Source organism: Leptosomus discolor, chromosome 2, assembly GCF_034619465.1.
Source record: "Leptosomus discolor isolate bLepDis1 chromosome 2, bLepDis1.hap2, whole genome shotgun sequence".
NCBI lineage: Eukaryota > Metazoa > Chordata > Aves > Leptosomiformes > Leptosomidae > Leptosomus > Leptosomus discolor.
In genome coordinates this window covers 34,563,086-34,585,533 of record NC_141392.1, presented here as the reverse complement: position 1 = coordinate 34,585,533, position 22,448 = coordinate 34,563,086, and the positions used below count along the sequence as shown (strand labels likewise).

Sequence of the window (22,448 nt, the reverse complement as noted above, 5' to 3'; positions counted from 1 at the left end):
CTACCATGTGTTGTGTATTTCAGAGAGGCCAAGGCTTGGCATCGTCTTGCGGAAGAAGTTCTGTCCCAATGGCTGTGGATGTGGGAAAAGCACTTTCTGAAGCCTCACTGAGCGGGAAGGCCGAGGATGGTGGTAGGTGGGACTGTGCAGAGGTCGAGACGGACTACCCAGAGCTAGCGGACAGCCTGTGCCAGTTTTTAGGGGCAGAGGAAGCCAAGCCCTGCCCGCAAGGGACAGACAGCGTGGCAATGAGCAGACACAGTCGCTTGGCCGCTGATGTTACCCAGGGAGACTCGAGCTACCATCAAGAAGTGTCTTCAGCGTCTGCATCCAGATTTCCCAGAGCAAGAGCAAGCCTCTCGGAGAGGGAGACGTTCATTTATAGAGCTGCTGACGGCAGCAATGTGCCTCGTCGTCTTAGCCACCAGTTCCTCTCCTCAGAAGAGCAGCAGGTGAGAGGGTTGTACGTACAAGTGTTGCTGCATCACCAGGAGGTCCCAGATGAGGTGGGGACTGGTTTGTCTGGGCTGTGCTGGCAAGGGCTTTCCTTTCCTCCGGCCAAGCATGCCCACCCCAGCCCCAGGCTAAGCTGTGCAGTGGGGAAGGGCTTGGGCTCCCATACCCAAGCTGTTGCCTCCGTTTCTGTATTGCCACTGCAAGGCTGGAAAGTCGCTTGAGACAGGGCTCCTTAAATAAGTGCCTCTCGCTGCCAAATGACTCGTGCAGCTTCCCAAGCCCTTGAGATGCCTTTCCTTTAAAACAAGCCCCACTCCGGGCTGTGGGCAGCTGCATGCCGTCCTGCAGACGGAACAGAGTTCCCCTTGTAGCCTCTCCTCACAGCAGGTCCAGGGCTGGGCTTTTATCTCCATGTCCCAGCACAAAGGAGCCTTTTGTCTGGATGCTGTGCTTCATTCTAGGTGTGTCTCTCTCTCTCCCATTCCTTCCCCCCCCCCGACCCTGCCCCCATCCTCAAGCAGGTGAAGGCATCAGGCTGTTGGGAGCTGGCATCCAGCCCTCCAAGCCAGCACAGCTCTGCAGAGGAGAGCATCCTTGCTGGCAGCTGCCACGATGCCCGGGCCAGCCGGCGGAGCCAAAGGCTGGAAGCTCGTTGCCCAGCTTCCTCCACCCCGGAGCTCCTGCGTCCCCAAACCCCCCTCAGCCCTGCGAGTGCCCTGCAGAGCTGCTCTGCATCGAGCTTCTCTACTCTGTCTTCAGAAGAAAATGGCCTCTCGGAAGAGCCGTCCCGAAGCTTGCCGGCCAGCACGGATGTGCCTTCTCCTGCGGCTGCTGCTGCCCAGGCCCTGCGCTGTCGGTGGGGTGCGGCAGAAGGCAGGGCACTGCGGGTGCGCAAGCCCTTCGGTCCTCTGCTTGATGACCGCACAACCATGGAGCGCATCAGAAAGATGTCGTCCTATCAAGCCGATTACTGGGCGTGTGCCATACCAGATTCGTTACCCCCATCTCCAGACCGTTGCTCGCCCCACTGGAATCCAAATAAAGAGTATGAGGACTTGCTGGATTATGCTTATCCACTGAAGCCAAGGTACAAGCTTGGAAAGATGCTGGAGCCTTTCCTCCATGACTCAGGAATAGGATTGGACAGCTTTTCTGTTTCCCCTGAGGGCACGTTGAGGTCCACCAGCATCTATGGCCGAGGTGGGCAGGCTGAGGGAAGCAGAGAAAATGATTGTCAGAGGTTTGTGGCTTCTGCAGAGAGGTTCTCCACTCCAGGGCCTGGAAAAAGAGGCAGCTCAGGAACTGGCTTGGACTGTGAACCTTTACCTATTGCAAAAGCATCCTTTGCAAAGAGTGCTTCCACTTGTCCTTCTAAAAGTTTTGTGAAGGATGTAATGACGGAGTCAGCTGGGCCGGGTTCATCTGGCCGCCCTGCTGTGGATGGGAGAAGCTGGTGTACCAGAGGGAGCCCCTTCCCAAACTACGAAGGGCAGGTGAAAAGCACTAGTAGGTTTTTACCTACAACGCGAGTGCTTCCCCTGAGGAAAGAGTGGGAGGGTGATGAAGAATTTCTCTCCCTGCCTCCGAAACTGCAGGAGCTGGAAAGACTGGCTCAGTTTTTGTCCAATCTTTCCTTAACTATAAGGACGCCTGGGCACGACCACCGAAACCTTCCATGTCACAGCGACGGCGGGCAGACCCTTTCGCCCAAGTTGGCTTCTTTGGGAAAAGCAGGTGGCAGGGACAAAAGAAGGAATAATGAGGATTATGCTGGGCTGTGGCACCCCTGCAGCTCTCGAAAGCCCAGCTGGGAAAACACTGAATTGTGTAGCCGGATCCGTAGGGATCCTCTGCGGGGGCTTCATCTACCGACCGGTCTCAGGGATGTGTTGGATGGGACGTACCTAAATGAACCGCAGGTCAAGGGACAGCCGAAGAAGAGCGAGCAGAGTGAGTCCCTTGCCCAGTGCATTAAGGTAGGCTGAGACCAGAAATAAAGTTTACTATAGAAAGATCTGACATAAAACGTGCCGGAATTTACGGCACAGTTATTAAGGCTTCTTCTGCATGGTGTTTGGTGCCTGGCAGCTGGTGGTAATTTATGCAGGGGGGCTCACCGGTGCAGATCATTTCATCTGATGGAGCCAGAGCCCATCTTGCTCTCCTGGGGCTCAGCAATGGTAGAAATGTGGAGCTCTGTTTCCCCCAGCCTGCCCGTCCTGCAGTGCTGCTGCACCAGGGAAGGGGCAAGAGCTGCCATCAGGGCTCGACCAGCATGAAAACTGGTGTTTGCTGCCTGCGCCATCACTCCAGCTATTTAATGAGGCGTGGCTGGACTTGCCCTTCAGCCGAGGCTCGCTCATCTTCCCGAGACTGGGTCCTTCTTAAGGGTATAATAAGGTCAGGCAGAACTGGCAGGGTTTCTCTGAAGAGTTTCCTGATTTTGTGAGTTTTTGTTTTTCAGGCGAGTGATGCCTCATGGCCATCTTGCCTCTGATGCTGTGCTCCCCACCTTCCTCTCCGTCTTCTTCCCCACCCCAGCCCCGAGCTGAATTTGGGAGTGATTCTGGGCTGTTTGCAAGACAGTAATTGCTATCATGCCCATAGCTGCAAACACCAGTGCAACTCATTCTGGGAATAACTCTGCTGATTTAAAGGGGTCAGTGTTAGGGTGTATCTGTCACCCAAATCATGGTGCCAGGGAGAAGCAACTCAGCTTTATAGCAAAACCCTGACTGCTGAGGAGCAGGAGCAGGGCTGGACTCTAGTTTCGGTGAGAGCAGAGGCCCCTGGGGTTTGCGCAGCATTGTACAAAAATAATCCCTTACCGAGAGGCTTTAAAAATAAATGAAAGCACTTAACTGAACAAGGCGAACCCCTGGGGAAAAGCAACTGCAAATTAACTGTATGGCTCCGGTGAGGAAGAGGGTGTCTCTTCAGCTGGGAGATGGTGGAGGCAAACCTCATCCTTCAGCCTGGGTGCCACTGATTTCCGCCACCTCTCCATAGCAGCCATTTCATGGTGACCCTCAATTCTTGCCACAACACTGGCTTTGGGGTTGTTTAGGGGTTTGAATTGATTTTTGCCTTTTTTCTTTTACTCTTGACCCTCGGTTTCCCAAGCTTAGGGAGGGATGTTTGTGTGCGGGGAGTGAGCAGGAGAGGAACAGGGTGCAGGTGCTTTCCGAAACACTGCTGGCTCACCTATTCCTGTCCCTGCCATGTCTTTGTTGCAGAAATAAATCAGTAATGTTATGTTCCGTTAAGTAGATGTTTTGCTGCCAGCTGGAAGAGCTAATTCGTTGGCTGTACAACGTGGCGGACATCACCGACAGTTGGGTCCCACCCTCGCCAGATGCCGAGAGTGTGACGGCATCGCTGCGCCGCTACCTGGTAGGTATCGCCACTGGCTTGTCTTCCCCCTCTTTGGTGCCGCAGGCAGCAAGCAGTGCGAAGCAAGGCATCGCTGGCACCCTCTGGGCAGGTGATGCGGGGTGCATCGGATGTGCAAAGCTGAATTTGGGAGCACCGGGAACCTGCTCAGGGAAACTGCTCCCTGGAAAACCTGCCGCAGGTGCATCTCTTGCAAAAACCCCTCTAAGCAGCGCTCCTCTTCTCCATCCCTTCACAGGAGTTCAGGAAAGACGTGGCTGACCACCGGAGTCTGACGGAGAGCGTGCTGGAGAGGGGAGAAGCTCTTCTTGACTGCATGGCATCGAATTCGCCAGGTAGGGAGCGCTTCATCACACGGTGATACTGGCCGTAGAGTCTGCCCCCTGAAATCCCTGGCCCCACGTGTCAGGGGAGTGGGGAAGCAGTGGGCAGCATTTGCCATTCAGCAGCTGTATGGGAACAAAAAGGGTTTTACACTTCTGTTGCTATCTGGAGACTTGGAGTTGAGATGAACTGGAGTTTGGAAGCAATTACCCCCGAGTGCTTTCAGCTGGCCTGTGCCTTGACCTTGCCTTGCACTGTGCCATCCATCGTGGATGCTGGATGCATTTCTGCCTCGTGCAGGTCCCCAAAGTTTTGATCTTGTCCACACCATGACCAGCTCCTGCTGGGCTGAGGGATGCTGTTGGCCTACAGCTGGGAGGAGGTGCTTTTGTCCTGCACAGAAGGCAATTTTCACTCCCTGCTTGCACTCGGTGCATCCCAGGGTTGGTGCCAGCAGCCAGTTTGTGGAGACAGCCCAGCCTGGCTGGTGGGGCGGCACGCATGGGGCAGTCGCACCGGCGATTTGGTGCATCCTGTGCAAGGGATTTCCAAGGGGCGGGCTGTGTCTGAAGTCACCAGAGGGGCTTCAGTGGTCGAGTGCTGCGTTACAGATGGGCTTTCTTACACAGTCCCAAAGGTTTCCTTTGGGAGCCCCTATTTCTATATCTTCGCTCTTAACCTGGAGCCTCCTAGGTCACTTCCCACCCCCTCCGAACTCTGCAGAACAACTTGAATGGGATGAAGATCAGCTTATTGAGTTGTAACACTTGATTTCCTTCAAAAGTCCATCTGGGCGAGTGGAACTCTCTTACTGCTCTTACAGACACTGAATTGTCACACTACTACCACCTCTTCACACATTTTGTTTTCCAGTTCTGAAGGACGCGCTGGGTTTGATTGCAAAACAGTCAGAAGAGCTGGAGACCCACGTGGAGCACTTGTATGAGTCTGTCCTGGCTGCCGTGGGTCCCGTGCAGGGCAAGGATGGGATGGAGGACAAGGGAGTGCAGCAGACGGCTGCTCAGTGGGTAAGCACGGGAGCAAACCAGCTCTTCCACATTGGGGGCGGGGGGCGGGGAGGAATGTGTTGGAAGATAAACATTTGACTTAGCAAACACTATACGTCAGGCTTTATTATTATTTCTTTTAATCTGATGTTTGGGAAGCCTAAAAGAAGGAGAAAGCAAGGGCGAGCTCAAAATGGATGTCCCATCATCTTTAAACGTGTGTCGGGGAAGAGTAGTGCGTCCGAGAACCTGATGATGAAACCCAAGAGCGTGATGAGAGCGATGGCCACTCCTCGGAGGGAGCCGGCAGGCAGGTCACTGCCAGTCGGGGTGGAGGGGACGTCGGCAGCCCGGCACAGACAGCTGCTGTACCGAAATTACTTGGACAGCAGAGGGAAGATGAGGAAGGGGATATTTTTTTGTTTGCTTGTATTTTTTTTTTTCCCCCTATTTCCCCCCCCCTCCCCCCCCGAAAAATTCTGCTGGCTGGGTCATGGTGGCAGAGAAGCAAGAGAATTCAGGTGTAAAATATGGGCTAGAAAACTTGTTTGCTGATTTCTTGACCAGCTCCCTTCAAATGAAACTGCAGAGACAAAAGTGTTTCAGGAGGGCATGGCAGGAGTGTCAGCGTAAAGGGGTGAGTGGTGTTTGGGGGGCTCTCACAGAAGCATAAATGGGCTCAGCTGGGTGCTGGCGCATCCCTTAGCCACTCACGCTGTGACTGGGAAGTAAAACCGTGTCTGTATGAAGCGATCATGGGTGTTAGGAAGGAGCAGGGGGGGGGGTGGTCCAGAGACACAGGAGGGCTCTCGACAGCTTCTGAGCACCAAGAGGTAGGAATTGCGGAACTGCAGGATAACCTTGGCCACCCCCACCACCACCCTCCTCCCCTCCCCATGAGCTCAGACTGTTGATTTCCCCAGAGCCCACTCCACGGCACGCCTTAAAATTTAGAGCTGCAAAGGGGAAAAATTATTTCCAGTGCTTTAGAGGAGAATAACCGTGTATTAAGTATTTCTTTTTTAATTGCTAAATACACATAGCTATATCCTATACACTACCGAGCATGTGTGGAGGTGATCTAAATACAGCATGGGGCTTTTCCTTGGTTGCTGGGTTGCAGCCAAGGCACAGTAGCAAACTTAACCCATTTTGTTTCAGGTGCTGCCTCTATCAGACCTGGGCTTTGTCAGCCAGTCTCAGGATGGCTGAGGAGAAATGCAGCAAGCACCAAGCCACCTCTTTCACCTCTCGCAGTGATGCCAAATACATATGATCCTGGTGTTTGCCGTTAGGCAGCGCAGGCTGATTTCAGGTTGTTGGGTTGGTTTTTGGTTGGGTTTGTTTTTGTTTTGTTTGTTTGGTTTTTTTAACTGTGGCTTGAGAAACATGAGCTGTACAGCAGGTACTGGGCTCCTGGGAGGGCTAGTTAGTAGTGCTGACTGCATTGGGGAGTTTTGTGAGTGAGGAATGTACAGCTGGCTTTTTGTTTGTTTGTTTGTTTTTTAATGTAGCTTTCTTTTTTTTATGGAAGTAGCCTGTTCCGTGTGGTAGCAAAATGTCAGGAACACTGGGGGTTTTTTTAACTGAGTAATCCATAGTGTGCCGTGCAACTCGCTTCTAAGTAAAGCCATGTGACTTTCAGAGCCGTGTTCTCATGTTTTGTTTATGATCTTCAAAAATAGGTGTTAGAAGCCAAGCAATAGCAACTCCTTCTGGTTCTTGGGAGCAAACTGAACTCTTGTTTATAATTACCGTTCCCTGCTGAAGCAGAGCCTACTTAACTTTCTTATGCATAAACACAGGGGCACTGTGCTGTACGAGTCTCCCTGAAATAATAAACAGGTGAGCACACTCAGGGAAGACGCAGGTTAGGTGTAAACAGTTGTGGCTGGTTATTTGCAGTAGTTGTGCCAGTGCTGTGCTGGTTTCCCTGGGCAAGGAGCTGGGCCTCTCCCCTCTTAGTGCTAGTGCAGTTCGTTGCTGCTCACAAAACAGTCATCAAGGGTTGCCAAACCCTTCCTGCAGCAGAAAAGGGCACCTCTGGAGCAGCCTAACACAGTAAGTGGCCATAACGTTACAGAACGTTGGTACTCAGCTTTAATTAACCTTTACACTAAATGGTGATCATCGTGTTCTTGCGCAGAATAGGTCATTTCCTCCTATTCTTGTGAACAGAACAAAAGTGAAGTGTCTACTGCACGAGTAGAAGGTGAAAGCACAGTTAAACTGAAGCAGTTATGAATCACAAATAATTCAAGGGGTTTCTGTGGAGGTTGTTTATTTTTTATATTCTCCCATCCACCTCCTCAGCTTAACAGGCAATTCTTTTTATTGCCAAGTGGCAGGTGACAATTCATGGAGCAGTGTAAGCTGAACATCTCACTGGCTTTACCAACACCAGGTCCCCCCCTCTGTACAGGCATTCAGGGTGAGGCTTAAACAGCCTGGAGCAGCGCAGGGGAGGAGGCACACGCCAGGAAAGGCTGCCGCTGCCCGTTTGCTACCAAGTCTCGAGCCTGACCTGTTCCGTCAAAGGTGTTCAATACAATACATCAGCTCGCAAGTGAAGAGGCTACCATACCCTCTGAGAGGTTTTAGGCCTGCTCTACCCTCATCCTCACACCTCCAGCCTGACCCCCAAAGGCTCTACAGCATTTAGCAGCACCAGAACAGTCATGACTTGGGGGAAAAAAAAAATAAAATAACCACCCAACAACTGGTGTAGCCCGAGTTGGTTTTGCAATGCTTTTATTACTGTATATATTAACATTGTTTTGGATAGTATGTAGCAGGCATCTTGACATTTAAGTTCATTTGTGCACTTCTCTGAAGGGAGGATGTTTTACCCTCAATACACCTCCTTTGGGTTCACTTCCTGATCTCAGCAGCACTCACCTCTCCTCCTGCTCTCAACACAGAGCAGGTCACATCATATAATGAATTATACCAACAAGCACATCTCTAATAGAAAGCACATCACTTTATTGTGAAGGTCTCCAGTGGAAGAGTTCAACTTAACCATGACAATACTTCATGTATTACAATTGCCTGTTGATTTATGCAACTATGTTGAAGAAAGCTGTTAGCCAGTCATCCCCCCCACCCCCCCAAAAAAAAGAGGATATTTGCACCAGTTTTAGTTTATACCTCACAACATACCTAGGCTATATTTTTTTACTATCACAGGGTGTATTTACTACTAGGGGAATGTTACATGGTCTTTCAAACATGAGACTATTTACAGAATAGGCTGAATGTTGGAGTTTAGATAAAGCTGAACAATTTTACATGTATAGGAAGTGTTATAGGCTAGCTTTCCTGTGGCTTTAGCTAGACATCAGGCACTAATGATTTGATTAGCTCTGTACAAAGAATCACACACCATCCAAAACCTCTTGGCTGCTGGTTAGTTCCAAATCATTGGAGATAGCGCCTACTTTGAGTAACAGAACAGGCTGGGCTGGGGCCTTACTGGCCCTATTTCATCCTTCTGCTGCCTCTCTGCATAACAGAATAGAAGCTAAGCTGTTGCACTAAGTCAGAAGAGTATCAATTAAAAGAGGATGGAATTAACAGTATATAGAAAAGACAGAACATACTGGTAGAAAGTTATACCACCTCAGGGTTACACTGAAGTCGTTCACGTTAGGGAAACACTGTTCTCTCCCCTGCTATGCAAAGCAGATGGGAATTCCCTAAGTCCAAGGCCTTGAGAAATAAATGAAGTTCCAAGCCTAAGTTAGGGAACTGTTGTACATTCAGAGTGCATTACACCTCCGTGAACCTTGGCTGGGTGTTTCTGGTACAGCGTGTGTGCCTTAAGCACCGTGACCACTCCATCTGTTGGGCCATCGTCACTAGTTTTAGTCGCAGGGAAGGTCTCTGGTCTACTAGAAGGTCCGAGAGCCATGGCTGCACACAGATATGTTTTGTGCACAATGCAAGCCTGATTTCCCCCTTAGCCATACAAATTAAGACAATATTTATCACCATACAGTTTGATATTACTTCCAATAAGTACAATATTTATTAAACATTTCTTCAGTTTTGTTACATATTGTGCAACAAATTACAATATTCTGCAGCCACAAATTATATGCAGAGTATGAAGAAACTATTAATCAGATAGTGTGATCTTTCCATTTATAATTCTACAAGAAGGAACTAGCAAATCGGATCTTACATGTATCTTACTAAATTTTATGCATGGAAAGTGACAGACACTGTTGTGCTGTTTGATACAAAATGGCTAAACTTCATCTTCAGAAGACTAAACCTGACATCTAAACATGCCAATAGAAACATCAAAACAAAAATACATCCTAACCAACCACAGGAAACAGTCTGGTATCAGGAAAAGCAACAAGGATTACACGTTTATAAACCAGCACAAAGGTTTAAAACAGTTCTGAAAATGAAGTTAGCTGTCTTGAGTCAAGGGAATAAAAAAAGTCAGTATTGACCATTTACAATCTCTGACCTTTGTGGAGACGGTAAGAATCTGTTGTAGTGCAGCTACATACAGTACAATTCAGGCAATTTTTTTTTCACTTGGGTTCAGATTGCAAATTCATTGTTGTGAGACAAAAGGGGGGAGGCAAGTTTTAGCAGCAACCTCCACTAGACTGCTTGACTGGAGTGCTCTGAATTTTAACATTGGACTTCTCTGCACCACCAGCTGTCGCTCCCGGACCCATTCGTTTTTTAATCTCAGCAGCCATGGTCATGAAAGACTGTTCTACATTTGTGGCATTCTTTGCACTGGTTTCCAAAAACGGAATTCCAAGAGAATCTGCAAATTCCTGCAAATCGAGAGACAGGGAACAGTAAGCTCACACCCCAGTTCATACCTCACCTTGTTTCTTGGTGCACCACCTGGTAAAGCTGCAAGATCCTGGCCCACCCCCCACTCCCAAATTCGAGTCCAATGGTGACTTGCACTGCAGGGGTCGTTAAGCCACCTTGGCATACCAAGGCTCCCTGCCCTTGGAACTTACTCAAGGGCACTACAATCCAGACCAGGTGCTCAACCAAGCAAACACCCACCAGTATCAACATACCTTTGCTGTTGTATAGTCTACTACTTTCTTTGTGGTCAGATCACATTTGTTCCCCACCAACAACTTGTTGACATTTTCACTGGCATAGCGGTCTATCTCCTGCAGCCACTGTTTTACATTATTGAAGGACTCCTAGGAGATAAAGAGAACTGTAAGCAAAACCCTTAACGAGGAGGAAAGCTCAGCACTTTTCAGGAATGACTGGGAAAGAATACAAAGCTGTGTACTTATCAATGTGCTTCACAACCACAAGAGAGAGCACTCTACTTCAATGCTACAGTACTCCCATGATCGCCCCAGGACAGGCAAGTCACTGGGTCTCTACAACTCCTCAGCCCATGCTGCAAGCCCTGCACAATCAGCCCTTCCTCCCTTGTTCACTCCCCCCCATTGTTTTTCCCTGCTCTGTATCTTGAATAGTCAAGAGCTTCTACCATCTGGGACTCTTCCTCCTCCTGTACCGGAGATAAAAGACAAAGCAGGCAGCTGACACCAGAAGACTCCCAGGCATTTACAGAGCAGCAGGTACTGGGTGCAAACCACATCACTTAGAGATGCTGGGAACAACCTGACTCCAGAAATGCAAAACTGCCACACTGAGCTGATATTCAAGGTAATGACTGAACCCAATTGTTCTTTTTCTATTAATTCAGGAAACTCTACACTTCCTAAAAGCCCTTCAAACAGGACCACCACACCAGTAATCTTCAGAGACTCTTTCACAGAAAACACTGGCCTAGTTGTATCCTGCACACATGCCAACCACTTTGTTTCAAATGCCAGATTTTATTGCAGACCAAAGTTCAAGTACATTCCAAAAATCTTTCAACAGCTTCCATCGGCAACTCAGACTTCCTGCTACCAAAGGCAAGTGAGAAGTACTCACACACAACAATCACCTGCCCAGCAAGTTTTTTGTTAAGCCTAAGATACAATTGCTTTAGAGCTACAGATCCCACTGCTCCTTTTATTTCTGTCTTCAGCCCCAAACCAGGGACTAACACATACATCCGACCTGATAAATCTTAACACAGCCCAAAAAACGTAGTCACTGTCTCCTTCAGAAGTGCCAAGTTGGTAAATCCCCAGTTTTATTTACTTATCGGCCTAGTGTATTTGACCTGGAGAAACTCTCCAGGCACAGGTTTAACACTTACCTGATCTGTAACATCATACACCACTATGATGCCATGTGCGCCTCTATAGTAACTGGAAGTGATAGTTCGAAACCTCTCCTGTCCTGCTGTGTCCCACTACAAGACAAGTAACAGGATCAGTTACTGCAATGTAGCTGTACCAGCATTACACATTAGCTTCCAGAAATGCAGCTCAGCTGATCAGCCATCCAACTGCAGGCACACCCAAGGCACAGCTACAGAAGTGGCTCTGAAACTGCAGGCATGAAAAAGGACTGGAGAAGATCAAGGTATTTTAACTGAGAAGAATTACACTTCAGTAGGTACTTTTCTAGAAGCACTCACTTGTTTGGTTTTGGACAAGTGTAGTCAAGAGATCTCACTGAGGAAAGCATTAAGGAGTTCTGACCCATGAAGAAGCCATGGTTCAGCAGTCAGAAGAACAAACATGAGCCAGGGCTTGAAAACCTCTTGGGAATAAGGTCAGAGATGTGTGACCGCTCCCTTCAGCTTCCTTGGTACAGGAGCTGCAGCAAAGGTATTTAAAGGCAACATCCTGTGAGGGTGGCGAGGCACTGGCACAGGTTGCCCAGAGAAACTGTGGCTGCCACCTCCCTGGCAGTGTTCAAGGCCAGGCTGGATGGGGCTTCGAGCAACCTGCTCTAGTGGAAGGTGTCTCTGCCCATGGCAGGGGGTTGGAAATGGATTGTCTTTAAGGTCCCTTCCAACACAAACCATTCTACGATTCTATGATCATCTTCAGAGTATGAAGGGCAACAACTCAAACTCCCTTCTCCTGCTGGGAGAGTTAAAGAGGGACATAGGTGCTTGACCTCTCCCACCACCAGGACAGGAACAGCACTCACCCAAACACTTCTCTCCCTGGAGTCAAGAAGAGGGCTAGCTGCCTGTTAACAACAGTCAGACTCACAGACAGATTTCAGGAGCAACAGCATTCCTAGTGGGCTGCTCTGGACTCAGGACAGCTACATTAGAGTCTGGAGGCTCTGACTCAGGCTGAGGCTTCTAGTTGTAAACTGGACAACTCCTCCACCACGCGGCCTGGAATCCCTGAGTCACTGCCTTCAAGTCCTGAGAGCCTCCGCTTGAGCTGGAAGCAGTGGCTGACAAGGATTGTGTGACCTTGCATAGGTCTTGGATTTCATTACACCAGTCACCCTTTTAGACTGCTTCAAGATTAGAGGAAAGAACTGCCAAGTCTCTTTCCCTGCTTATTCCAAGTGAAATGCCAGAAGTGTAACCAGAAAACACTGCCCAGTGCTAAGGCAGACAGGTCAGCTACAAGCGTTTGTGTCAGTTTTTCCATTCAGGTCAACAAAAGCCGAGTTTCCAGCACCAGACAGGGCAGCCTGCTGCTTTTAACAGCTGCTGCAGAATTCAGGTGTCCTGGACAACTGTGATACTCCCGCATTGACACAGCTCCTTGCTGAATACTGCAGAACTACACCAGTTTTGATATGAAAGCACTTCAGCATAGGACCCTACCCCTTCTTCAGCTCACATCCCATAGTGCCTTTTAAATATTGAGGCTTTCTTTTCTGCCCAGGAAAAGAAGTTTGTAACAGGTCACTTCCTCTTCCAGGCAGGCAGCCTTGATAAGCATCCTTCTTTAAGAACAAGTCATGGGAAGTCTTGAAGTCTTGTAAAAACTGCCCAGCGTCTTGTAAAAGGGAAACTATCGCTTATATTTTAACAATTAAAGTACAAAGATAACTACCAATAGTTACGAATGCAATTCTGTGCTTCAACAGGTTAAAGTACCCAGGACTTGAGAAATACTACTTACTATCTGAAGCTTGATTGTTTTCCCATCTAGTTCTATAGTTCTGATTTTGAAGTCCACACCAATCGTGCTGATGTAGCTTTCTGTGTACGTGTCATCCTAGGAGAAAGAGTGAACACAAGTCAAGCCAGCAGCACCTCTTCTGCAGTCACCAGGCACACAAAGGTACCTAGTTCCCTAGCAAAAACAGTCTGATCATTCACAGCAAAGCCCAGTAGGTACCCAGGCATTTTCACACAGCATTTACTTTTCAAAAATTCTGCAAAGTTTTTTAAAAGCACCCCAAGCAACAAGATTCATGTTCCAAAAACTAGTCAAAAAAGCCTCTTTTCTGGAAATCCTATAATGTGAAGTCCTTTTGAACTGTAGTTTAAGAAAAAGTCTTTCCTCATGTTGGCAGACTGAGGAGCTACTAAGAATAACCATTATGGTTATTAAAATGCCTCAGATTTTTCTCTTCCTTTGATGGTTTTTCATCTGTATCACACAGCAGCTACCTACAACAAGTCAGAAGCTTTGCCTCAGTCACAGTCCACATCTGACTTTCAGAACCTCTGCTGCCACAGCTGGTTGCTAAGGCAGTTTAGAGCAACAGCTTGGGTACTTGTTTTAAGTCCTCTGCTCTGCAGCCTGTGTAAGTGCCAGAAGGAAAACACAGCACTGGTTTAGCAGCTTGCATGGACCTGACTGCAAAGTCTCCAGCAGGCCTTAAGGCACACGGGAAGCACTGGATCAGTCGTTGCTACCTTCTCATGACTGTTAGCTTGCCGGCATGAAGGAAGCTTCTATTCCCAAAGCACCGGTGGGATAGAACTTCACATAAAATGTACCACAAAAGGCTTTATGCAACCAACAGCTATCACAAAAGCAAGGGATTTCTTTGGGTTGTGAATGGAAGACACCTTTGGTAATACATCTGCCTGAGGGAGCAGATGCAAGTAAGAATAAAGCATTAAGCCTTACAGAATGACAGGACATTTATTTCTCTAACTTTTCAATAGTCAAAAGACTATGGGTGAAAGCCTGATACAGTTTAACCTACAGCAGAAAGAACAGTAAGTGAATGCTGCTGTAATTCCTTACGTCAGGGTAAGATAGCTTTGTTGGAAAATCAGATTTCTAAAGGAAAAAGCTTCTTAGTCAAAAAAACAGATAACTGAGCACAAACTTAAGCTGGCTAGCAAAAAAGAAAAATTTGGGTGATTCACATGAAGCCAAAAGTAATTCAAAGCATCTGCAGGATAAGCAGGTTAGACCAATCCAGGAGTACTGCTCCAGCCTTGGAGTCACTTCCAACCCACCGCCTCCAGTTCTGTGAGCAGAGCTGGTTACATCTTCCTAGTGTTCACCCTCCCTGTCCTAACACTGCACAAACAGCAGTCGGGAACAGCTTTAAGTTAGGTGATGCTGTTTGTACACACCCGACCACCATTTCACATGAACAACACGAAACGCAACAGGCTCCTTCCAGAGGTGCCTAGAGCAACTGTTCAGCCTGTGAAACTGCTGCCATCATCTTTGCAGTAGTATCAAACTCTAGTTTCTAAACTGATCTCCCATATTTGCCCTTCCTTCCTCTCCTCCCACAGCAACGTCAAGCTGCCCTTTGGCATAGATGTAGATAAGGAGTTCACTGGACTCCAGCTTTTTCTACTCAGAGCTGTCAAACCCATTTTAACTTTTCTGGTTGACAGGAAAACTGCAGCTTCTTGCATCAAATTCCAGCCACAGCAGCCCACCAGCAATTTGAACATTTATTACATGCTCCTTCACTAAAGGAAGCGTAAGGCCTTATTATTCCTCGAGTATGATTTAAAATACCTCCCCCTCTGGCTAAGCAATTGGTAGGCCTTGTCAATGAAGATATCAAACATCACCTGGCTGAAAATATTCAGATCAAGTATAACTAATCAAGGTCTTGCCCCGACACATTTGTACTCTTCATGCCTGAAGGCACACACCCCAGAATTCAAGTAGGTTCTTCCATCTTCAGTGTTCTATCACTAGTGTAATGAAAGTTAAATTAAGATATCTTGTTCTCGAGTAACAGGAAAATGAGAATTAAATTTCACTGGACATATTCTTGATATTGTTTCTTTCTGTATTACTCAAGTACATCAGCCAGAAACAAATACAGGAGACAGGAGGCGTTCACAATACTTGTAATTATTCCTCGGTATACCAGACCTGACAGACACCAGTCCTTTCAAGTACTTCTCGTAGCAGAGAAGTTCTTGCCAAGTACCTGGCAGCTTTTTTACATAAAGTTTTCAAGCATGATCACTTACTGCAAACCTAAGTAGAAGGCAAGATTTCCCAACACCGGAGTCTCCAATCAGAAGTAGCTTGAATAAATAGTCACTGCAGAAGGAAAAAAAATATTAAAAGTCACTTCATGAAAAACACTATCAAGAACCAAGTTCCTTATAGTTAATACATTATGATGTCTGAGAAGGGTAAATTAATTCACTGCTAGGGAAGTCATCTACAACTCCAAGCTTCTCTAGCCAGTTTAGACACTCACAACATACTTCATTTCCTTGATAAGGGAAGTGTGAGGTACATGCTCTGAACACAGTATTTTTGTGTAGAACCATGCTTTCCTAGGAAGTTACTACAAGGATATTAGTGTGACTGTCACCAAGACTAACACAGTCTTACTTCGGCCCTTTGTGGTCCAGCCAAGATTAAAATCATGCTTCAAAATTCAGTGCAAGCCTCATTGTTTGGTTGAGTGACTCAGGTAACATGCAGATGGTAGTAACAGCCTGCTGTCCACCAGAGCCATTATCTTTGCATCTTCTTTAAAGTTAAAGGATTGATTCCACTGCTCAGCTTCACAAATACCATGCAGCTGGCCAAAAGCAACCAATTCTTTCCCCAGTTTAAGTTACCCAATTGCAAGTTCCAGCAGAATCCAAGAGCACAATATGCAAGTTAAGTGTACAAAGTACAACCATGAACTTTAGTAGCGTATTAAAACAAAATGGACATCCCCCTTCCACAACAGGCTATTAACAGCTGACAGTGACCACTTGCTTTTCAGGAATTAAAATAAAGCTAAAGCCATTGCCAGATGAGGATATATTCCCCCTCTAGAGGATGTCAGGTGTGATACTAGTAATTCTCAAGTCACATTGGAAGAGGCAACAATTCTTTTTTTGCTTAACATTGAGTCCTCCCAACATGGAGGGAACAAGCACAGTGTCATCAGCAACCAACCTAGTCTCACACTTCAAAGAGTAGTGAAGGTTTTGTTGGCAAAACATTAAAATTTCATGTTAGTTGTAACAGTAATGGGGCAGTTCAGTACTAGGGATCAAGTAGCAGAGAAAAAGCAACAAACCACCACTTTACACAACTTATTTTGCTTCCTAAGTACTAGACTAACCCATTCTGGGTTTTCAGCTCTTCAGCCCTGTAGTGTCCAGGATGAAGTCCTGTTCTCATTTAACCACCAGAGTTTACAACAGACATATTTCTGTGCCCACTTAACCACACTGAGAGGATAAAATTTATGCAAATGCCTGAAGTAAACTGTCCCCACCTATTATTCCCTAACATCACCATTGACTCTGGCTGGCAGGAATCCAGCCAGGAAACTGCATCTATGCCCAACTGATAACAGCCAAGCAGATGGTCAACTGCTCAGCTTTTTACCACTCCTCTGCTCAAGTGCCCAAATCTGTCATCTTGGCTGGTCCTAGGCTGCAAGAACATGCTCAGCTGAAACCTGCACCAGTTTCTGCAGCATTTCTCTCAAGGCTGGAGAGAAATGAGAAGTAGTAAATGTAGCTGACCCTTAAAAAAAAGCAACCTTCCCCCTCAGCATAAAGCTAAAAGTGCTCAAGGTATTAAAAAAATTAGTCAAAGGACATCTAGCAGTTTATGGACACAGAACTCACTACTCTACCTGTCAAGTCATTACTAATACAAGGCAAGATTGTTTCAGTAGAATGACAGTTATTAACCCAAACTGTTCAGGGGAGAGAAGTTATATTACATCACAAACCACATATCTTAACAGCTTCAAGATAGCTGAAGCACTATTACCAACCAGAAGCATTATTACTGCTTGTAGTCTTAAACTGGTGATCACGAACAAAACACATGTTTCTTGAAGCCCAAGCCTGCCCATAAGGTGACACAGAGAAGCTCCACAAAACCTGGAGACCAAGGTAAGGCACAACAGCTCTAAGACCCAACCCACTGTTAAGTCAACACCTTCTTCCTCACGTTTATGCAGGAACTGAAGCCACAATTGCCTCAGCCTTCAAACAGCTCCTTCCTACTTCAACAGGAAGTTTTGGTGGTTCAGTCCTCTGCAAACCCAGAATTTTCAGCAATTCTGAACTTCAATTATTACCCACAGTAAGCATTAATATACTTGAAAGTATTGCTGCATGTTATAATCCCCTTAAGAATAGTAACACATCAATATTACCGCTACTTTGTCTTCACTAAAATTAGTAGAAAAATAAAATTAATTCCTACCTGGTACAGGTAAGGCTTCAGCTAAGAGTCTGAAAGATTCCCTTAAGAGCCTCCCCTTGCTTCCAAGGGGTATTCAGGCCCCCCCCAGCCCTCAAAAGTCAAGTAACTTGTCTTCCTCTGTTACTCTTAGTGCTAAAAGAGCAGCTCCCAAACAGATCTACCCTGCTATTAAATCTTTCACTGTTCAGTAACCCAAAAAGAACCCAGAAGCCTTAAATACCAGGTTTGACATCTTTGCCATCAAAAGCTTCTCTCACTCTGGGCTGCATTATCTCCAGATGCAAGTGACAACCAGAGGCTCATGCAGCAACTTAAGCCACCCGCCTCACCCCCATCAAAACCAGGGCCAGTGCCAGTCAGGCTGCAGCACCACTGGAAATGGCCTTTACTGAGTTAGCTCTGTCTCTGACCTTAGATGTGGGTGTTGTGTCACAAAAACCTAGTTTTATCAGGTAAGCAAGACTGACACTTAGACCTGCACCAATTCAGAGATAACTGAAGTAGAACTTTGCTATTTAGGTTTTAAAAATTAAAATCCTTCCATACTCCAATGATATAGTTGGTATAGTTGCTTTAGGACCTCTTAAGACACAGCAGGTGCCTATCCATGGGCCTTGAGAACCACATGAGCAGCCTGTTACACACAGTGCGATGCTGGAGACAGGCCTCAGGGTACAGCAACAGTTTAAATCAAAAATGAAAACAAGCTACAGAGATACACAGAAATTTATTTCTAGACTGAACTACACTGACAGAATATTTGTGTTGATGGGTTCAACTGTAGCAATGTGTCCAACAAACCATGCAGGTTAATTTTGGTATTTGCTCCTGAAGAGCCACACAACCATTTATGAAGCCACCAAATTTTGCTCTTTAAACCTAAAGACAAAGCTCATCAGCTTTTCCAGTTCAGGGAGCCTTCATAAAGCAGGCTGAGCTATGCAGCACAGCCTTCTCCATGCTACTTGGAGACAGTGTGAGTTCAGATTTATCATTCAACTACTTCTCACCATTTATATAAGCAAGCCATACTTAGCAGCTGTAAGAAAGAGCACACTGGAAGAACATGTGCAGCAAGGCAGGCAGGTACTATAAGAGTGAGGCTTTCAAATCCTCCCCGTCAGGAAGAGGATATGGTAACTCCCTCTTGCCAAAGAGATAAAGGACAGATACGCTAAGTTTAATTGTGCCTTGCCAAAAAGGCACCTCCAAAACAACTCCGAAATTTTTGAGCAGACAGCAGCAGCATCCTCCTGTTACATGCATTTTCCATGCAAGTTCAGCAGAAGACCAGGAAGTTGAGGACAGATCTGGCCAAAGCTGTGTGGAATAAGGGACCCGTGTGCCTCCAAGGCACTGTTCCTCATACAGGTAGACAAGTGGAGATTTTTTTTAAATGCCAGGAAGGTTTTATGCCAAAATAGACAAGATTAAGTAGTCATCCATCTCCAACAAGGAACTGCTGGAATCTGCTTTAATCACTGATGTCAGCTGCAAGTTTACTGTAAACAGGTACTCACAGCAGCCTCAAATCCCCAGTCTTTGTTCTACCACCCAAGAAATCTTGAAGAGGAGCATGACTGTCACTCTGATTACACAGTGCTTGTGTAAGTAAATAGGATCCAGAAGACATAATGCCACTTTGCATCGCAGATTGCTGTTTAGAAAGGTTAGAACACAAACGATTTCAGATGATTCCAGCAACCCAGAAACTGTCACTCGATTGTCATCTACTCATCACCACCTACTGAAAATCCCCACACAGGTATTCTCTAACACCTCTGAAGAATGCAAAAACCCCAGATTTACTCCAAAACACACTTAATTTTCTTATCTCACCTTGAAAGAGGTATCTAGAAGAAGATCCAGACACTATAGAGCATTGATCAAGATCAATTCCTGATACCACTTGGCTGTTAGATAGTTCACCCACCAGTGTGTTTATGCTAGTCAGCCTACTACATGCAAGTTGCAGAAGGGGTAGGAAACACCAAACCCTACGTGATCTAGTCACAACAGAGTCAATATTGACATTTTGCTCATTTAAACACCACAAGAGGGGGAGGAATACAGAAGGAATACAACATCCCAGTGCTAGGTGGGCAGATGTTTTCAGAATTTAGCTTCCAAATGCTAGCACTAATATCTCATCCATCCCTCTTCAGATCCTTCACACAAATGAAAAAGCACAGTAACTAGTCCACTAGGCCTTCCCACAGCCCTGAAGTTTCAAGGAAGCTCTCAGAAGCACACATACCCCCTTCAAACCCTTGCACCAGCAGCTTCTAATCCTGTAACTTCAATAGGAAAACTGAACAAGGCAGGTCTTTTTATTAAGAAATTTTAACTAGCTATTCCCACTGACCTCTGACAGAGAGTTCCGGCATGCCCAGGAGAAAGGATCTAGGGCTACAGCCTGATCTGCAGCTGCGATAAGGAAGTGATAATGTGCTACAGCACAGGCAAGGCACTTTGAAAAGGACAAATGGACATCTGTACCTCTGTTACACGTAAAAAGAAGGAATAATGTCATAATCCCATAAGTCATTCCTGGTTTAACACTGACCCAAGTATACATATTACAGTCACAGATATTTTCTGTCCATCTCACCACACCCTTCCCATCCCCTATCCTCCTCCTGCACACACAACGCTGTCAGGAAGTGGTGATTTAATACTGCAGATTAAACTACAGCTTTCCTCTTTGTTTTGCTTTCAAGAACTCAGCTGTCCTCAACACCAGGAACAAGCACTCTTCACCAAGAAAAAGTCTCCCTCAAAACAATTCCCCCATCTTCATAGCAGCATTCAGTATCTCATTGCAGGGAGCTACTTTCTGCATCGGTCTAGAAAGCAAAGAGGCTTCAGGAAAGGTAAAAAAAAAAGTCTATGTAAAACGCCCCCTTCAACTCGTTTCTGCACAGTATCAGTGGCCTAGCATTTTGCAGGCAGTTTTTCCACTACAAAATCCACCAGTCTGCAAGGTAAATTTGAGCTTAACTCAGAGCCCTTATGACCACAGAGGCACCCACAATTTGTTGTTCTTCCACTCACTAACTACCTCCAGCTACTGTTTTGGTGTCTTCCAAAGCTGCATGAGCAAGCTTAAGTTACATCCTGTCGAGATGTAACTTGAGTTCCTGGCTATACCTCTTATTTTTCACCAACTCCCTGACACTAGATGATGACTACTTTGCCTTCTACTCCTATTTGCTCTTCAGGTGATTTTAATGGGCCCAGAGAGCTTGCAACCACACTGCCATAAGCAGAGAGCACAAAAGCCACGACCATGCAAGTCAGTAGCCTCAGCTGTGTGGAAAAGCATGCTTTAAGGACAAAAGTTGTTACAAGAGTCATCCACGAACACAGACAACAGGTATCTACAGTAGTAATATCATACCACATGTGCATTTCAATACCACAGCTACTTCAGTTACATTAGAGGGCACAGTGGCTTCATCATCCCAAACTGGAGTGCCAGCAAAGCCAGTGTCAGTTAAAGAATCCTAAAAATACTCTTCAACACTACAGCGCTGACAGTGCAGCAGCTGGTACTTAAAAGTGCTTTTTAAACTAATCCCAAGTCTCTCTTATTCATGCAAAAAAGCCATGAGCAAGATGAGGTTTATTGTCCCAGATACCCTGGTGGCCAAGCCACCGCTCTTACAGTTGCCAGGACACAGACAACTATTGACCAGAGAGCTCAGACATCCTCACTCCCCAGCAGGCCAATTAGAAAAAAAAAAAAGCCATATTCACACAACAAGGTACAACGACCCGCTGGGAAAAAACAAAACAAAACAAACAACACCTGTACCATCACAAGATTTTCGAGGCAAGTGCTATTTCAGCTCAAGACAGCCCCAAGAGCATTTCATTATCAAGTACGGCGTTGCAAAATCTACACCGGCAAGAAGTGTTTTGCAAGAGCCATGTGACACACACATGACTTGCAGCTAAAGCGAAGGGTGGACCTCTGACTACTAAGCTGCCAGCAGCAACCGGCCAGGAAGATCGGCTTTCACAAAGAGCTGTGGTTGTTCCGCCCCCCCAACAACTTGTTGGGAGCCCGGGTTCCAATGCGCATTTTCGGGATCCGGGAAAATCGCCGTCAGCTGCACCCATACTTACTCCGCCGCCGACAGCGCTCCCGTGGAAGGGGGCGGGATTCCGAAGCCACCCGCATCACCAGGCCCAGCGCGCCGGTTTACAGCAGACACATCATTAACATTTCATGGCCTGCCGTGCGGCTGCCCGCCGCTCCCCACCCCCCCTCCACCGGTGTCCGTAACCCAACCCCCTGGGAATGGAACCAGTAGGCCTAACGCCTGCCCTCCACTGCCGCACGGCCTCCGGGCCTCGGCTCCCCCGGTGACCGGGGTCAGGCGACGAGCCACCGGAGGCCCGAAGGCTCGGCTCGGCCCGCCCTCCCTCCCACCCACCCCGCCCCGCGCCAGGCCCAACGGCGGCCTCCTTCCCCTCCCCCCGCGCCGCGGCCTGCCGATCACAGCCACCCCCCGGCACAAGGCAAGCAGTGCCCGGGGCCGCGGCGAGGCTCTCTCCCGGCCCGCACTCACTATTCGGGATTCATGCTGGACATGTCCGTGGGGCCCGCGGCCCGAGGGACGGCGAGCGCGCTCTGAGGGGAGGCGGTCGCGGCCTAGCACCTCCCGCCGCCGAGGCGGGCGCTCCGCGGATGCAGGCGTCCAACGGCTCCCGCCTTCACCCGGCGCTCGGCTCGGCCTGCCCCCTCCGCCGGCGCCCTGCCCGC

The 22,448-nt window shown here is 47.4% G+C and overlaps 2 protein-coding genes across 3 annotated transcripts; one reads left to right on the top strand and one right to left on the bottom strand.

Annotated features, from left to right (window-relative positions):
- Positions 1-68: 68 nt before the first annotated feature.
- Positions 69-6,392, top strand: CEP68 (centrosomal protein 68). Its single transcript, XM_086482297.1, has 6 exons — positions 69-452; positions 978-2,432; positions 3,727-3,849; positions 4,088-4,184; positions 5,047-5,201; positions 6,342-6,392. Exons 1-6 carry the CDS (start codon positions 69-71, stop codon positions 6,390-6,392), a joined length of 2,265 nt encoding a protein of 754 aa, XP_086338423.1.
- A 3,352-nt stretch (positions 6,393-9,744) lies between these two features.
- On the bottom strand, positions 9,745-22,316 carry RAB1A (RAB1A, member RAS oncogene family). 2 transcript variants are annotated; one of them, XM_086482298.1, is made up of 6 exons: positions 22,255-22,316; positions 15,472-15,544; positions 13,187-13,282; positions 11,401-11,496; positions 10,244-10,375; positions 9,745-9,985 (listed from the first exon to the last, which is right to left on the bottom strand). In XM_086482298.1, the coding sequence occupies exons 1-6, from the start codon at positions 22,275-22,277 to the stop codon at positions 9,788-9,790; spliced, it is 618 nt and encodes a 205-aa protein (XP_086338424.1). In that variant the 5' UTR covers positions 22,278-22,316; the 3' UTR covers positions 9,745-9,787. The 2 variants fall into 2 exon arrangements, with proteins under 2 accessions (XP_086338424.1, XP_086338425.1); XM_086482299.1 differs by lacking the exons at positions 10,244-10,375; positions 11,401-11,496.
- Positions 22,317-22,448: the final 132 nt, after the last annotated feature.

What these genes read in the sequence shown, in the direction of transcription:
- CEP68 (XM_086482297.1), top strand. Translation starts at nt 69, where the DNA reads ATGGCTGTGGATGTGGGAAAAGCACTTTCTGAAGCCTCACTGAGCGGG. An exon ending in TCTCCTCAGAAGAGCAGCAG is followed by an intron (nt 453 to 977) that starts GTGAGAGGGTTG and finishes ATCCTCAAGCAG; the next exon opens with GTGAAGGCATCAGGCTGTTG. An exon ending in CCCTTGCCCAGTGCATTAAG is followed by an intron (nt 2,433 to 3,726) that starts GTAGGCTGAGAC and finishes TCCGTTAAGTAG; the next exon opens with ATGTTTTGCTGCCAGCTGGA.
- RAB1A (XM_086482298.1), bottom strand. Translation starts at nt 22,277, where the DNA reads ATGTCCAGCATGAATCCCGAATA. An exon ending in TCCAGCATGAATCCCGAATA is followed by an intron (nt 15,545 to 22,254) that starts GTGAGTGCGGGC and finishes TTCCTTCTGCAG; the next exon opens with TGACTATTTATTCAAGCTAC. An exon ending in GCCTTCTACTTAGGTTTGCA is followed by an intron (nt 13,283 to 15,471) that starts GTAAGTGATCAT and finishes TCTTTCTCCTAG; the next exon opens with GATGACACGTACACAGAAAG.